Here is a 17,123-nt window from a genome sequence, read left to right as displayed (position 1 = left end):
AATATTGTTTAGTGCCTGAGTGAAGTAGAATAACCTGGGTAAAAAGTGCAATTATTTCAACCAAAGAACTAGAATTATAAAAGGGGGGAGAACTCTAACTGTTTGTATCCATCTTCTTGTTGGTTTTTATAATTCCTATGCTGAATAGTGTGAAAATGGTCTTGACTGAGGAGGAAGTATTCTTAATGAATGATATTTTTAAAAATGCAGCAGTCAATTCATATGGTATATTTATAATTTTGTGCGTTTTGACCTTTTCTCAGAGGAAGCAAAAAGAGATTGCATATCTAAGTAACAGACAAAAAGACTGACAAGGAATACTTAAATATATTCTGCTATATATCTGCAGTAATGCAGGCTTCTAATCCCTCCTCCTATCTCCATATAAATGATACAGTTCAAGACCATAGCTGTTTTCTTCACTAAAAGCAGTAAAGCTCTTTTAGATGAAATGTCTAAAAACATCTTGTAATAACTTGGAGCATGCTGGCAAGAGTAGTCACTTGTGACTATGTGTGAAACCCCCTCAGCTAGTCGATATTGTAATAAGCAAAAACGGTAGCATCACTCCATTATTCAGAAAAGCCAACAGCATGCTTGTCCCTTAGGCTACAGCATTCATTAAGAAAAGCTTACTGGGCTGAAAGCTGGAAACAGATGATAACGGGATATGATTTTCATATTTAATGCATTCCTTGGAAGAGTATGTGTGCTGCAGATTGATAGAAGAATCAACTGCTACTTTACTAAAAGACTTTCTAGTTTGCCCTATAGCTACCGATGGAATCATTCAGCCAAGAAATTAACTTTTTCTCCTTTTACCTGCTTTATATATCTGCTAAGCAGGCTGCCTGGCTGCCAGGCTGCCAGTAAATGTTATTATGCAGTTAAATGTTTGGTATTTAAGACTCTTATCAGAAAAGAAACAGAGGCCACACTATTTTGTTTTTATAGTAGGAGGAAGGTTTTCAGTTTTCTTTCTTCAGTGCATTAGCAGTCGTTAATCTGAGTTTATAGGAAGTTTTCCCCATAGATTAAAAAGTTAAAAACCTTGAATTTAGAGCATTCTTTAAACTGTAATATACAAAGCAATGAACCTGAGCAACCTTGACCTATATAAGCAGGCCTCCAGCAGTTTGCGAATTATGTTTTTAATTCAGACGTATGTGAAAAGGTAAGTTCATTTTTGAATGCTAGATTCTTCAATTAAAAGCAGTCAGTGTAGGAGACATGATTTCTAACCTATGGAAAAGTTTACATAAGTACTAGAACATCAAAGGCTTGTGGTGTGACTTAGATTTTTAAAAACTGTTAGCAGGTTTTGGACAGTACAAGAACTTGGTGCGTACCCAAATGTCACTTTATGTTGAATTACAGTTAATAGCTTGACTGCGGACTCTTTCATCTGCTGTCGCCTTCTTTCTTCTTCCCATCTCCCTCCTTAAATACAAAGGTAACTTCAACTAAATTGTGCATCCTTTTCCCTTGTCTGTGTGCTGTGTCTCAGATCTTACTCCGTAGCTCCATTTTTTTTCCCCGGACTGATTGTGCCTGTTTCCCACCACCTTCACCTCACTTAAAATCTGCTTATTCTTAAGTCCAAAATAAGAGAGTTTGTTCTCGGTGATGTGGCACTGAGTCAGTGATAGCGAGCACATGCGGTTAGCAGGTGGTATATCCAGGATGCAAATCAACACAGCTAGGAACTGGTTTTATTTACCAGCACTGGTATTGTAATGGTTTCCTTCAGGCTAGTCAGGATGCCAGTGGTCATGTGCTAACCTCATCAGTGATGCGTTTTAGAGACCAAGAAGGACAATCACAGAACCAATCTTGTAGGGATGGTCAGTATCCCATCCCCTAAAACACCAGTGTGAATATCTGGTACTTCTCTGAGCTGTGGGATATGCACCCTCTTGGACTCTCAATTTTTACGGAGTTCTTCAGTTCAGAAATCATATACCCAAATGGTGTTTGTCTAGAAAACCATGATTCTCCATGGAAAGGACTTGAGCACCAGTCTTTTGAAGCCCAGTGTAATGGCAATCCAGTGTTGGAAGTTGGAGGAGAGGTCCTGTACTGAAGAGGTCCTTCTCAGCTGGCAGAGCTGTGTAAGCTGGGCGTCTGACACCTTTGTGCCATGAAGTCTGGCTTCTTCAATTTCGAAGCACTTTCTTGAAGTCTTTCAAAGATTTTGGATTTGTGCATCTTGGCAGCGCCGTGTCTGTTGGACACAGGGCACAGGGCACCTCCCAGGGACACCTGTGGGTGGCAGAGCATCCTTCCCCTAGAAAGGGGGTGTCCCCAGGTGAGAGTAATGCCTGGCGCCTGGAAGAGACAAGCCTCTGGCTCATCTTCACCTCCCTAGCTTTCACATGGTCGTCTACTGTTGGGGGAGACCGGGCTCTTTTGTTAAGTCCTAATGGAAGGGATTTTTTTCTTATCTTTGTTCCCTTCAAAACACTTTAATGATAATAAAAAAAGATTGTATTTGTTACTGGAGAAAGAAGTGGGGAGCCTGCACTCCACAACCAAAAAGAGGATTGTAAGGGTGCTTTGTGCAGAGACTTCATTTAACTGCCAGCTGGAGTGACATGAAGTTCAGTAATTTTGTTGACTGTTCTAGGTAGTTCATCTACATGTTTTTACTGTTTTGGTTTGGTGGCAAAAACAGTACATAGACCAACGTTATCTGTCATACTTCTGCTTTGAGAATGCAAAGGTGGTGAAGAGATTCCCCGCCCCGCCCTGCCCCGCAATCAGAGAGGAGCTTGTTAGAGATGTGCGTCTGCTATGACTCTGCCAAGCACTTGTACCTGTTTGAATTGCATTTGTTTTGGAACACTACATCTAGGAGCTGCTAAATCCATAAAGTACTTGCTAGATGCATTTTAAAGCAGCAAATCCAAGACCCGAAAAGTAATTAGGAGAAACCCGAGAGCAGTGGTGATGGAATAAGCTGTGAAATTAATCCGAGTAGCAAACCTTTACTTCTTCTTAAAATAACTTCATGGCTTTTTGTTCTGCTTCTTGTTACGTGCAATTTGAGCTTTTTTAATGAAACTTGGTCACAGACTAGACAAGATGCCTTTGTTTCCTTTAAGCTGGGCTTGGCAGCTGACTTTGTATGGTAGGAAGAGGTCAGGCAATGAAAGAGAGGAGAGAGGAGTGGAGGTGACTGTAAATTGTCCTGCTGTGATTTGGGGCTGAAAAGTAAGCCCTGCTTAGTATGAACAATGGTATTACGATAGCTAATTTTGGCTTTGCATAAACTGGCGGTGACCTTTTAGTAGTAGTGGTGGCAGTAGCCACTCCTCCTAAATTGTTCTGATTGAGTAGGCTTACAAAGAAAAAAAGACAAGTATTAAAACACTGGCATTTAGAAGCAGAGTGGTTATACTGTTGGAACTATTTTTATGCAAGTTCAACAGTTCTTGAAGGAAAGTGCCATTTAAAATGTTTCTGCTCAGTGCCCGAAGTTGCCTTGTGGAAAATGCGATTTCATCTATGTGGTATTAGCCGAGTAGTCTACCTCTTTGGTGTGATTTAACAGACAGGAAAGAGCAGAAGAAAGATAATGAATACAGTGATTTTTGCCTCATTCTTATTTGCTTTGTTGACATGCTGTGAGCAAAGCTGGATATAGACAAGTAAGCAATGGCAGATGTGTGTTTCAGACTCTCTGGGGACCCTTCCTCATCCTGTTGCCTTCTAGAGAAGACCATGAGAAGAGCGGCAGGAGGAGGCTGATCAGAGCAGCTGCTGTGGGTGGCTCCAGAAAGGCCAGCTGTGCCACGGACACTGCAACAGGGTCCTAATGGGCATGTCTTGGCTTCGAGATGCTGCGGTACCTAAACCACAGGCTACCCGCGGCTGTACAGAGTCATGCACAAGTAGAGCACAATGGTTCCTCTAGAGTCAGTAACTTCAAGGCATTTTCAGTGACTTTGGGTAGCTCTAAATGTTGTGCTTTGGTCCAGGGTCTTAAAAGCCTTTGCAGGAATCTAATCTTAAAGGTTTGCCTGTTTGTAAAAACCAATTACTGTTTAGATTAGTTAGAGTCCTTCATGTATTTCAGTCCCTTTTAGTCGGGTTGGGGGTGCCATGTGCTTTTGCCACTGGTTGCTTTGGCTCATAGAGCTCTAGTTAAGGTCCAGGCCCTCATTTTCACACTAGAATGCAAGAAATGCATGCCAAGTGTTTGTGTAATAATAATACTACTACTATAGAAAATACTTGAATTCTGTGACACTTCTCTCTCCAGAAACCAACATGCCATCCCCTAGAAGCTCAATTTGCAACGCACTGCCTGTTTGTTTCCTTAAGCCATCTCCCACCTGTGTTTTTCAGATGCCGTTGGTTGGACAACAGGCAGGAATCAGCACCAAGACAGCCATGCCAAGAGGACTGTATCATCCAGCAACAGTATTTATGGGCTGCCACACATCAGCCATCTCGGCCGCAGGAGGTTTGGGCACGTGGCAGAAACCCCCACAGCCCACAGAGAGCCGCTCAGCGCCCGACCCACCTTCATGCTCTCCATCACTTGAAGGACTCGGTCCAGAGAGCAGAAGCGCTGATTTAGAGAGCGATGCATCAGTGGAGGGAGCAGCGAAACGCAGGGACCTGGCTGCCAGTGAAGAAGACTCTGAGCAACTCTTCTCCTCAACATCTGATCCCAAACCAGCTACCCCTGAGGAGGAACAGCCGCAGGGAAGCATCCCAGGTACGTCAGGACACGTGCCTGTCTGCCTCTGCCTGGTGCTGGGGCGTGCTCATCTCAACCAGAGTGATGCTCACAGCTGCTGGTTTCCCCTACGCCTGTTGCACTGTGGTTGAAGCATGGTGGCACTCTTCCCCACCCCCCCACCCACGTTTTTTTTCTTTTGACTCTGTTTCCTATCAGGCCACTCATCTGGACAGGCAAGGGCTTGCTGGGGGGCTGATCCTGTTCAGGTTCACTGTTAGAAAGTGAAGATTTCTTCACTGCTGTGCCCACAGTTGTCTTGAAGTAGTCTGAGCCTCATTTTAAGAGGTTTAATATGAACCTACTTCACTGGAAGAGTACGTCACTTCTGTTTCAGGTTGATTTCCTTCTCCATTGTGCTTGTGCACAATAGTTCATCCATTTCCAAAAACAGGATTTGGCAATGGAGACTGAGGATCAGTATGTCCCCGTATGTGGCTGGATTGAGTCCTACTTGGTGGTGGTTCTCTGCCTTGTTCTGGACTTCCCTGAGAAAGGTGGTGCAGACCCTCCCAGCTGAGATGCTCTTGCTCTGGGATGGGAAGTGCTGCCCTCAAAGGCTGCGTTTCAACTTCTCATTCCTTCCCCCCCCCCCCCATCTTGGCAAAATATATTCTCTCCCATTTTACTGGCTTGGTCGGTTACTTTGAAGTAAACTAATAGACTTGTTTTTGAAGTCACAGTGACAAAGATTTGTCGCTAAGTAACAGTTTATTACTTTTTTGAGACCTTGCAGAAATACTCTCCCCAAACCTTGCCAGTTAACATTGCAATTTTCAACTTAAACTAGTTTTCCAAGTCCCACAACAATTGCTAAAATGGAGCTATTTATAATGGAAACTGGTGGCAACCCTAGTGATGCAGAGACTCCTGATCTCCTGTAACAATTATGGGTTTCTTTATAGAGGAAAGCTGGCATCCCCATCAGATGCTCTTCTGTACTCCTTCTTGGGGTTTTTCTGGCATCCTTTTTCTTGAGGTTTTTTTTCCATTCCTTTTTCTTTCTCTAAGGAATTTATTTGCCTCTAATTTTCTTTCATCTGATGTATTTGCCATTTCTCTGTTTTAATGAAAGCTTGTCCTTACTGGTGCTGGAAGGAGACCAGTCCAGCCTGGCTTACATTAGCCCCGGGCTCTGCCTGCAGCTCTGCAGAGCGACGGTTCCTCCCCGGGGAGAAGGCTGAGGTGGCCAGCATCGTGTCTGGGAAAGAAATACCCATTTAATTTCTGGAATGCAGTATCTCTGCCTTCAGAGAAACTGTACAGTTGGGTTCAAAATCAAAATGAGCTTTTTGTCAAACGGTGCAGTAATCACCTCAGACCGCTCGGGGGGCTTTTTATGTCTGTCTGCTGCCAAGTGCGTGTTGCGAAGTGAACAGGCTAATGCGGTCCAGGTTTGAATGTGTGGAGGGGACTGGCTTGTTCCAGCTCTCCTAAGCTTGACCTTCCATGCTGCAAATGATGGGAGCTGATGAAGATGCTTGGCTGTGCCATACCAGGAGCGAGCACACACTGGGGTCTGCTGCCGGCTCGGTGCAGAGCAGCAACTGCCAGACTCTCCTGCTGCTCCCTGGCCACTGCTTGGCAGCAACAGCACAAAAATGTAGGAGGGAACAAATCCCGTTTCCCCCAGGTTAACGAAGCAAGAAAATGGCCCCTTCCCCACCCCCACCCCCAAAACTGGGGGGAAAAAACTCCGTTCCTCTCCGTCCTCATTTCTCAGCAGGTGAAGGAGTGATGTTCCTGTTGCGCATACTTGCTTCACAAATTTGGAAACAAGGCTAAGAGAGCCCATCCTGGCACAAGCTACTGCTTGGCATAAACCTTAAGTGATTCAGTTCCAGTGAAACTCCATGACCAAGACATGCAGAAATGCTGGGTGCTGTAGTGTTAGCAGGTGTGCAAATGCTGGTTAATTTAAACCCATGGTGAATTTTGTGGAAAACTGGGAATTTCTGTAGCAATACTAATTTGTTACAGCACTAACTGGTCCATTAACTTTTGGCATTGTATAAAAAGATAAGTAGCATGTATCTGTCATCTTAGAAGCATGATTCAGCCCCATACTCTCCTCTTTTAGAGAAGGCAATTAACGTGCAGAGTTTAAAAGCCTCCAGGCATGTATTTCTTCTGCAAGGTTTAAAAAAAAAAATGTGTTATGATAGTAGCCTCTTCAGGTGCACCTTTTTCCCAAAGAAAAGCTTTTTTCCAGCTTTTCCGTTTCGTCGTGCCTCCAGAGATGATTTAGTGAAGTAGTTGGTCTTCATGCCAGTGATGGTTTTTGAGGAGTGCCAGATTTGTCTCCCACCCGCCCGGAGCTGCAAACCCTGGCGTGAGTGTGGAGGCTGGAGCCTCCCCAGACTCCCCCTTGTGAGAGGAGCGCAGAAGGACATGGGGCCGTGGGCAGGGAAGCCCAAAGTGAAGGGAGAACAGAGGGATGCTCATTCATGCCTGTTAAGTGAAAGAGGTGAAAAAACAGTGTAGGTAATCTTATTTTCATTCCCTATGCTACAATGTACTCCTTGGTAATTTTTTTTTTTAACAGGACCAAAGTCTTGCCTGAGTAACTGGTGGACTTGTAAGGAGGCAAGCTCGAAGAGCAGCATTGAGCTCCCAGGCCCTGCAAGTGCCGAGGAGGTGATGCCGAGCACTCCCAGCGTGCCACAGGGAACGTCCTCGCCAGCGGCCGGCTGGGAGCGGGGCATGGATGCCAGTGCTGTGGAGGGCTCTCTGCTGCAACCACCAAACCCTCCCGCAGCACAGGAGGAGCCCTTGGTCAGCTCAGCACCAGACAGGTATGTCCTTCTGTATTTTCTTTCTCCTGGTACTCATTCGTTAGTGTATGCCCTGGAGGCCATTTTCACAGCTTGGCTGATGCGTGGCACTAAAGCTCGTATACAAGTGGGCAAGCTTCTTACTTATTTAGTATCTCGCTACCTCTGTGCTAGTGTTTAGATGGCTTCAGGTAACTCATTCAAGTGAGACCTGGAGAAGGTAAGTTATGTTTTTATTAAAATGCAATAGACATTCTTTAAATGTAAGTAAATCTTATTTCAACAAATTAATAATACCTATAACTTACAAAACAGCATATTTTGCATGGATTAAAATTTCCAGTCGGATAAATTTCTTGAGCTTTTTATCTGGAAATAGCAGAGAGAGGAAAGCGCAACACAGAGATGCACGGCTTGTCCTTTGCAACCATACAAAAGTGGTGGAGTTTTACTGCCAACAACTGCAGTTCTGGAGTCTCAGCTGTAATATCAATCACAGCTGAATTTTCAGCCTTGCAATGCCCTCGTAAGACAGGGAAGCACATCCCCATCCCAGGGGGCAATACCCACTATGAGATAGTCCACGGGGTTTGGCCAGGTCGCATGGGAGGGCTGGCTTTGCTCCCTTGCCGCACGTGAACGGCCCCATGCCAACTGCTGTCATCCCTTCCTGGGTCCTCACCTTGTCATGCCCTATGGCTGCAGGAGCATCTCTCCCACTTTCATCCCATCTCTTAGTTCTTCTGAAAGTCCATTTGCCACCAATTCCCTCTGCAGTGCTTCATGTCCACATCCCCCTTCACCCTGGCCATCCTACCACTGCCTGGCCCCACATTTTTGTGACCTATGACTGCTTGTTGCTTTCTCCTGCCTGCTGTCCCTTAGTGACATGCTTCTGTTTCCTTGTCCTCTGTATCCTCAACACCCTTCTCCCTCCTCACCGGCGTTTTCGTGCCCCCAGTCACAACAGAAATATTGAAAAAAGCCTTTTGTGCAGGCATGTGCTGTATTCCAGTGGGTGCTGCTCCCCTTGGGTCTCCCTGCCTTGTGCAGGCGCTGTTCACATGCAAAATGCTCCTAGCTGGATTGGTTAACTAGATACAGGGTGGTTAGGTGGTGACTGTACGTTGGGGAGAGGCCACGTACGAAAGAAACCAGCATTTCTACCCCTGGAGAGTGACTACTCTTTTGCTGGTTGGTTTTTTTGTTTATTTTTTCTTTTTTTGGTCATTTGCAGCTTTTTAATCTGCTTAACGCATCTATTCTTCCTACATTCATGGTCACATTGTCTTAGGTACTGATTTCAATATTAGTTTGTATTTTAATAGATGGCAGTTGAGCAGAAACTAGTGGCCATCAATATACACTTCTGTAACTTTATCATTTCACAGTTGCATCAGACTGTTGCTTGCTATGGAAACATCATCTAATTTACATCTAAATAGCTTTTACCCAGTTTTTCTTTTGTATAACACCTGTTAATCATAACACTTTGTAGGGAAGTTGCATAGAGTGCCTGCCTTTGCTAGAGAAGTCATAGCTGAGCGATGGTAATTTAACCTTTTGTTCTCTCCCCGTCGATGCTAGTGATGCCTCGCTGTTCATGAACTGATGAAAATATTGTGCAATGCTCTTGAAGCCCAGCTAAATTATACGAAAGGTTTCACTGCTCGCATTATCTGCGGAGCACAACTGAAACCAGAACGTGGAGGTTTCCTCTCGCATTATGCCAAGCTGAATACCTCTGTTTCTCAAGGCCATGGAAGTGGGATTGCCACTGTTAGCTGTTTCTGCAGAAAAGATACAAATCTTAATTTGTTTTACCTGAAAATTAAAACGCAGATAAAATTTCAAAACCGGCAGGCATGGAAGATCTCATGGTGGGATAAGTAGCGTTTCCGTTGTTGTGCTTATAACCAGGTGGGCTTTCCAAGTCCATCTTTCTAATGCACGTGAAACGTAGTGTGCATGCTCAAGTCTTGCAAAATAATTCATGAGCTGAAAATCTTGGGAAAAAATTTCCAAGTTAATTAGTGCATGAATTTAAATTATAGAAATTACACAAACTATGAGAATGCAACTTTTTTTGGTCTGAATATATCATGCCACAGATTCACAAAATGCATAATGTCACAGGTCTTGTGATGTCCCTTCAGTCTGTGTTTTTCTGCAATGAAATTCCTATGCTGGCTGAAGAAATATGCTGAAATTATGCAAAACTGTGCATATTTATCATTTTAAATTGAGATATCTGTAGCTTGGACTTTCCCAATGCAGCAGTGTCGCTGCTGTGGCATCCGAACGAAGTACCATTCCGTCCCCTGTCGTCCTTGGGCCATCCATACGCTTTTGGTGTATTATTTGAAATTAGTACAGGAGATGGAGTTGAAAGGAGCTCTTGTGTGCAGAGAGCACAGCTTATTCGAGAGGCAAAACAAAATCATTGTTACCTGTCAGGAAGTCACAAGTTTACATTTTTTGAGAAAATGCCTTTCCCACCTTACTGCAGGGATACCATTCCCTTTTTTAAAAGTTTTGGGTTTTTTCTCCCGCAGTAAGTGTTTTGCAGGTTGTATTTTACCTTTGGGTGAGTTCAGCCTAGTTTCAAACTGCCTTCTCCAGCTAGAAGAACGGTTATCATGATAACATCAAGTTGTTAAATCAAGGTGATGTTGCTACGAAAGGTTATTTATCATAAGGCTTGCACCTTCCTTGCAGTTCACAGTAGGGTGCTGGAATTTTGCTACCTCAGTTATTAAAAATTATGATTTTTGGCAAATAACTTCTGTGTTTCTGAGCACTGCTGGGTAGGTGCATTGATCAGAGGCTGTAAATATGTGTTTTCAGGCTCATCCTGCCAGCTCAGACCCACATGACAGCCTGGGCTGTGTATTTTCCGTCTTGCAGCCCAGGAGCCCGCTGGTCAGTGGGGGCTTGCCTGGCTTGTTTGAGCAGCACCTTAGAAGCACCCAATCTCCCCTCCTGCCAGGTGAAGCCACCCGATAGCTCTGGTCCTCGGCTGCTTGTTGCCGGTCTGAGCTGCTGAACCGGAGGTGAAAGGCTCCGTATCCTCTTACCATTCCTTACAGCACCCGGCCCTTTCTTTAAGGACTTAAACCCGGGGAGTGGCGGGGGGGGGGGGGGGTGAGGATCTCTGAGAATTAGCGCAGAGAAAGATGATGACTATTTTAAGGGCTGTGCTGAGGGGGTGGAAAAAGGCAGAGCTTATGCCTGTGCTGCTTCAGCTGCATTGAAGAGGACTTAGCACAGATGGATTGTGCATTACAAAATGTAACACATAATTCAAGCTGTCAGCTTAATCAGACTGTTTCCAGGAAGCAACCTGTAAAAGAGAAGGACCTCTTGTTTGCTGACCTCTGATCCGTAGCCTGCTGCAGATTGTCATACATTTTGTTTTTCTTTATGTTGGTGTCCCTTCCTTCCCCTTCCCTTTTTATTATTGTATCCCTCTCGAGTGGCACCCTGGAAGGACCACCCAGCGGGAGGAAAACAATGGGAAACGAGCCGGCCGCTAAAATACAGGGTTTGTAAGACTGGGGCAAAAGAAAAAGCACTGTTTAACTGCATATGTGATCTCCCTGGTATTGTTTTGCTTATTAAATGTCTAGGAAACTCGACTAAATGCACAGCAGCTCCCACTTAATTGTTCACTGTTGCCCAACAGTCCAATGGAAAACACAACTTTTGGTACAGCTTAACATGATTGCAACAATGATGCAAGTTTTTGTGCACAGAGCTTTTCACTTGAGGGAGCATAAACGAAGGTTAACTGTATAAATATGTCAGCTTCTACATATGGAAAAAAAATATTTTTAAAAAGTCTATTTTGCCTGTGGGGTTCTGCAGGCGCAGGACCAGCTGGGGCATTGCTGGTGGAGACCTGGCCTGGAAAGTCCCCAACAAAGCAGGCAGCCGGCCTGGACCTGAATAGCCATTTACACCTCTGTTCAAGGATTAGCCTGCTGTGTTGTTTCAATGTTTAAGTCCTAATTTGCATCATTATAGAGGTGCAGCTTCATCAAAACCCCTCTGAGGTCCCAGTTATGTCCCCATACCTGTAGGTGGTCACCAGATTTATTTCAATTGTGGAGGTGAAGGAATTAAACTACTCAGCACAGGGGTAATTTCAATGCAGTGTCTCAGGCCCTGGCTGATTTTTGGATGGTTTGTTTGCTCATGTGCTTTTTTTGTCTTCCTACAGAGCTCAAGCAACATGATTTTTGCTGCTGTTTGCTTTGAAGAGCTAAAATGAGGGTGTTTATTTTTCTAGCTGGTGTGATGGGAATGCATTTAAAATACCTGTCACAACTCGGGTCATTTCAAGTCCTGTTTGCTGTCTGTCCGCAGGCACTGCGGGATGCTGGCGGGACTCTCCCGTGCGCTGCAGCTGATAGAAGATGTGGTGGTGAGGACAAGCCCCCAGCACCGGGCGCTGTACCAGGGCAAGTGCGTGGGGACAATGGGGACAGCGGAGCTGCTCAGGTTAATGCCGTTTCCCTGCGAGCTGCTTCCCCTCTCCACTGCCCTTGCAGGCAGGAACCAGGGAGGCAGGCAGTGCTGCCTGTGCCTTAACCCCATCCCCTGTATTCTTGTTTGCTTGCTGCTGTACATCCAGTGTAATGCTTGTAATAATTTTGTTGTTGATTGCTCACATGCTTCTAATTGAATTCAGGTGAGCAATGGCGAGAGGCTGTTACTAAGCAGCTTTGGAGGAGCCTGTTGAGATTTGAGCCGGGGTCCTCGCTCTTGTGGTGACAAATGGCCAGTGCAAAGAACAAGCGGGCTCCTGCAAACAAACGTTGCCAGTTGCCAAGAGGCCTCCCTCCTCTTCTGCTGTTTTAATGTCATCGGAGAGCTGAAATATGGCACTCAGAATCACATAGGCAAATTACTCCCAACAAATACTCTTTCCTAAATGTAGCACTTTTTGCAGCCTTGCTCCGCACATCCCTTAGGTGAAGTAAATACTTATTTCCAAGAGTGACAGCATCCCCTTAGCTAGTAATGCTGATATGATTTATTGAGGTAGACAACAATAACCAGAAAAATAATTTCTTCTTCGAGGTAAAACAGCAAAGAGAATCACCAAAACCCATGTGTTAACAAAACTGGGTTCACAGAGAGCCCTCACTGTGCCTCCGCAGCACAGGCTCTTAATTACAAGAACTGGGAATGGCTTTGGAATTTTACTTAAAATTACATGTCAGCCTCCATAAACTAGGATTCTTCCAAGCACTTGATGGTTAGAGGATTTCTAGGGAATTAAGGGGAAGGGTTGCCAAACCAACCTGGTCCCTGCAGCCTACCACTGGAGATGGGTTCCTCCGACATGACTGCTTTGGCCACGGCATGGCTGAGGCTGCCTGGCCAAGAAGCAGTTTCACCGAGTGGACATGTGCAGGTTCCTCCCTCCCTGTCAAAAAGCAAAGGTGTGAGATGAAACCTGGTGTTTTCTAAGCGCTGGGTTTGAGCTTCCTGTCCTGTTCCACATCTTTTGCAGAGAGCATCACGGATGTTTGTCCCTCTGGGCTGTCCCACCGGTTATCCCATTAGCCAGGAGAAGTGTTACAGATTCTGCCTTCGAACTAATGCTGGTTCTCTGGGCTTTAAATAAACATTGCATGTGATACCTGCTTTATTTTGTAGCTTTTGTAATTGGGCCAGCAGACTAAAAGAAGACGACCTTGAAGCATGCGAAGCAGTCGTCCTTCATCAGCTTCAGGCTTTATTACAGAGCATGCTGAATGGATGCCTCCTACCTGAGAAGACACTTGACGCTGAAGGTAGAGCGGTGGATGAAAAGCAAACCAGGTATTGCAGACACAAAACTTGCATGTGGGTGTGATTAACATTCTTTTCTTTCCTCCCCAAGTCTGCTCTGCCTCTCTGGTGCAGAGAAAGCAGACCTGGGGCCAGACCTCTGATCGCACTGGAAAATAAAGACATCCAAGTGCTGATCTTAACGCATCTTTGCAGCAGGCACGCAACTTGAAATGAGAACATTAAGCAAATTCATTTATTTTCTTTTTCATTCACTGATGGTGAATCTTACACCATGGGGCAGCTCTTGGGCCAGGTCCCACCGTCTTGCCCTGTCCATAGCATCTCCCGCCCCAGGCTGCTCCGGCAGGGAAGGAAACATATTAACTTCAGAGACCTCTTAGCCAAGTAATTTCTGTGATCTTCAATGCAAGTCTCAGGCACGTAACAATGGGGAATGTAATTTTGAGAAGCAAATTATTTTTCTGTGAAGCAGAAGATGCATATAGCCTTTAAAAACAATAAACCGCAGTTATTCAAAATGGTTTTTTTTCTTTCCTGTGCGTATGCCACAGGGACAAGTGAGAATTGATTATTTTTTTTTTTTAAGGTCTCTTTAGTACAGTAATGAAAACAATTTCCATTCTTTCTTACTTAGCTTCTGTCTAGACCTTCTTCCCTGTTACAGGCTCAGCAATGCTCAAGTGTTAGCAGGATCGGGGCACTTGTGAGCACTGAAGAATGGTCTATTTAACTATACCTGGTTCTCCTTTCGAGGCTGATATGCCTGCAAGCACTAATATGTTGTTGTATTTCCTGAATGGTTTCTTAGGGACAAACACTTGTAGAGTTAATTGGAATTCACTTCTCTGTGGAACTTCATTGGAGCAACTGGAAAAACAAACATCTTTGGCAAACAAGATTGCAGTATTTATATTTTCTGCGTTAAAAGAAAAGGCACTTTTGCTCAAAAATAATAAAAAGAATTCTGAGGAAAAAAAAAAAGACAAGCCTGGGGAAGTGGGTGCCCAGCAGAGAGTGCCTGATGGAGTAAGTGAGGTCTGCCCAAGGCTGAGACTAGGGGCTGCAGAAAAGGTTTAATGTCTCCCGATCCCGAGTCTCAGGACGGACCCGGGGACAGACATGACAGTGATCACCCCTGCCTGTCCTCCCCACGTTTGCAGAAGTCACAAGTGACTTCTTGCATTTTCCACTTGGACATTTTTAAAAGAAAAAGTGGGAATTAAGGACAAAATGTGTGATGCTTTTCCCACTGTATGTTGACCCACTTGTCCAGATAAATGAGTAGCGTCGCACCTGTGTGAGTTTCATGTATGCAGGGTGTCCTACTAATGGTGCTTGGGTTTGTTTCTCAGCCCAGACCAGCAGTGGGACGTGGACATGCTGTGGACTTGCTTGAGCAACCATGCCTTGTTCTTGAAAAAGCACCAGGTTCAGCTCACGGAAGAAGTGGCAGAGATGTTTGAAAGACTGCTGGTTTCCAGCAAGAAGGCGCAGGACAGCCAGGTTGGCACTTGCATCTAATAATATCTAAATCAATGACACCTAGAGACTAATTTGCACTGTTAAGGCGAGATGGGCCCTGTGCTGCTAATGCGATCCGGTGTGTGGGCTTTAAAGGGAACGACAAGCAGTCTGCATTCATTAATCAGCCTTGGAGACAGTTAGGAGGTGGGTAAGGAGAGAATACAGGTTCTTCAGTTGTCTCAGTGCAAACACATACAGCACTTCATCCCTTGAAGAAAACAGTCTCTTTAAGGTCTCCAGGAGGGTGTCTGTTTTCCACCCTTCAAACCAGTTATTTGTTTAAACAAGCTCACCATTTGCTGTGGTGCAAATTTATCACAAGGCTTATATCATCTGTCTTTCTCTGTGGCTTAGTAGCTTTTTATCATGAATGATGTATTTTAATTTTTTTTTTTTAAAAACAGAGTTATGTTTAGTACACTGAATACGCAGTGCATTTTACAAACAGTAGCGTGCTCATTTTTTTAAACATTAATGTAAAAGGTTATGAACTAACTCTTTCCAAAAAAAAAAAAAAAAAAAAAGTTGGTGTTTGGTAGACCTGCGAGTGCCCTGACCTCTTTTGCTGCAAACCCAGAGCAGCCAGCTGCACAGGGAGGGCAGGGCTTTGATCCCTGCGGCCTCCAGCACTGGGGCTGCAGCTGTGCCAGGAGTACTGGGACTCTGGCACTGGGGTGACGTCCCAGCTGCTTCTGCACTGTCTCTGGGGTGGGAAGCGGGAGGTCTGCCAGGCAGCCTGCCGGTAACAAGTTGGCCCAGTGCCCTGCTCCAAAAATATTTGCAAAAAATATTTTTCCTCTAATTTTTAATGAGAAATTAAAAAGTTTGAACTGCTTTGCTATATTCTAGTTTTAATAGCATTTGAAACAAATAATGAAGATGCAATATTTTAGTCAGTTGTACACCTTCAGTTATAGCCAGGATAACTTCTTTTTCTATATTTGGGTAAGTAATTTGTATTCTGTCCTTAAAACATTCAGTCAAGTAGAAGAGATGAGCAAGGAATGCATTGGTGAGAGATAAACAAATACCGTACATAAATTTATAATTCCATGTAAAAACTTTTACAAAGTCAAAGCTCAATAACACAAGCTTTGTGGGTGAATATAGGCAGTAATAATCTATTTATTGCTACGTATTACTGTGGCCCACACATATGCATTTAGCATTTATATTACCTATTAAGTGGATCTAGTCAATTAAATGTAATGCCAAGATGCATCCCCTACTTTGAAACACCTTATTTCCAAGCAGGTTGCACAGAACAGGATCAATATAAATTACACAACATGCATGTACAGGGAACAGTTGCTTTATGATAAAGATGTATATAATGTAGTAGTGAACTCATAAGCAATCTGCACCTAAGGATCTTAAATATTTACGCCTCCAAAGTTTGAATTTTTTGCCCATGTTGACAACTTCTTTCTCTGAGGGCTTAAAGATCTGTCAAGAACCCCACTGGATGATGGTAGTGTACATCCAGGCAGCAGGGTGGAGGTGCAGGAGGGAGCTTTGAGCTCTTGACCATACAAAGAGACCTGTCAAGTCTGCCAGCTCCAGCTCCATCCCCATCAGCACTTGTGGTCCATGGAGGTTTGGCGATGACCAGCAGCAGGTCCACCTTCTCCTCCAGTGCTTTCAGCATCTCACCCATTCCAGTGGTCCACAGAGTCTGTATGTCCACCTGCCTGTCTTCTCATCTCTTATCACTAAATTACATCTGTCTTCTACTCTCTTACGCCTTACTATCAATTCTTCTCTTCTCTCACGGATCTCTCCCATTACCCCTGTTAAGAAAACTGGGTATTGTTCCTGTGGACACGGGACAGCCATAAGGAGCTAGCGTGGTAGGAACACCTTTTCTGGGCAGTGGGATAGTCTCTTGTCTGTGAAGGCTGGGGACTTGAGTGCCTTTTTCAAACAAGTTACGCTCCTGTAAGAATAAGACCCATGTGGCTCATGCAGCGTGTTAGATGCCTTCACACCTTGATGGAGATGGTGGCCACCCTGGAGTTGCCTTAGTCCCCGTGACTCTGAACGCCGAGCTTTGGTTCTCCTGGTGGGACCCTTCCTTCTGCCTGGATTAATTATGGCTTTAGAGTTTACATTGATTGCTTATATTTGGTGGTGATGGTTCATGCTTATTTGGATGTTAAATGATACTGCAGAAGGGTAAACGAAGTACTTATGGTGTGAGAAATCCACACTGAGATAAACTGCTACATGGGAATTAATTTGTTTCAATAGTAAAGATTTCCTGATCCTGCCTG

The 17,123-nt window shown here is 44.5% G+C and overlaps 1 protein-coding gene across 11 annotated transcripts in view; it reads left to right on the top strand.

Annotated features, from left to right (window-relative positions):
• KIZ (kizuna centrosomal protein) overlaps window positions 1-17,123 on the top strand; it is a 62,213-nt gene that overhangs the window by 22,931 nt on the left and 22,159 nt on the right. For 10 of the 11 annotated variants that reach the window (XR_005932981.1, XR_005932980.1, XM_030021871.1 and 7 more), the window contains 5 exons: window positions 4,351-4,726; window positions 7,293-7,542; window positions 11,890-12,024; window positions 13,189-13,353; window positions 14,679-14,829. Coding sequence is in view for 9 of the 11 variants with exons in the window: in XM_030021871.1 (XP_029877731.1) it covers window positions 4,351-4,726; window positions 7,293-7,542; window positions 11,890-12,024; window positions 13,189-13,353; window positions 14,679-14,829 (1,077 nt within the window). In the remaining 2 variants the exon portion in view is untranslated. The remainder of the gene's footprint in view (window positions 1-4,350; window positions 4,727-7,292; window positions 7,543-11,889; window positions 12,025-13,188; window positions 13,354-14,678; window positions 14,830-17,123) is intronic. The other variant, XM_041125297.1, reaches the window with a different exon arrangement.

The sequence above is a fragment of the Aquila chrysaetos genome, chromosome 8 (genome assembly GCF_900496995.4).
Source record: "Aquila chrysaetos chrysaetos chromosome 8, bAquChr1.4, whole genome shotgun sequence".
NCBI lineage: Eukaryota > Metazoa > Chordata > Aves > Accipitriformes > Accipitridae > Aquila > Aquila chrysaetos.
The sequence above is the reverse complement of the archived record's forward strand: the minus strand, read 5'-3'. Positions and strand labels throughout refer to the sequence as shown.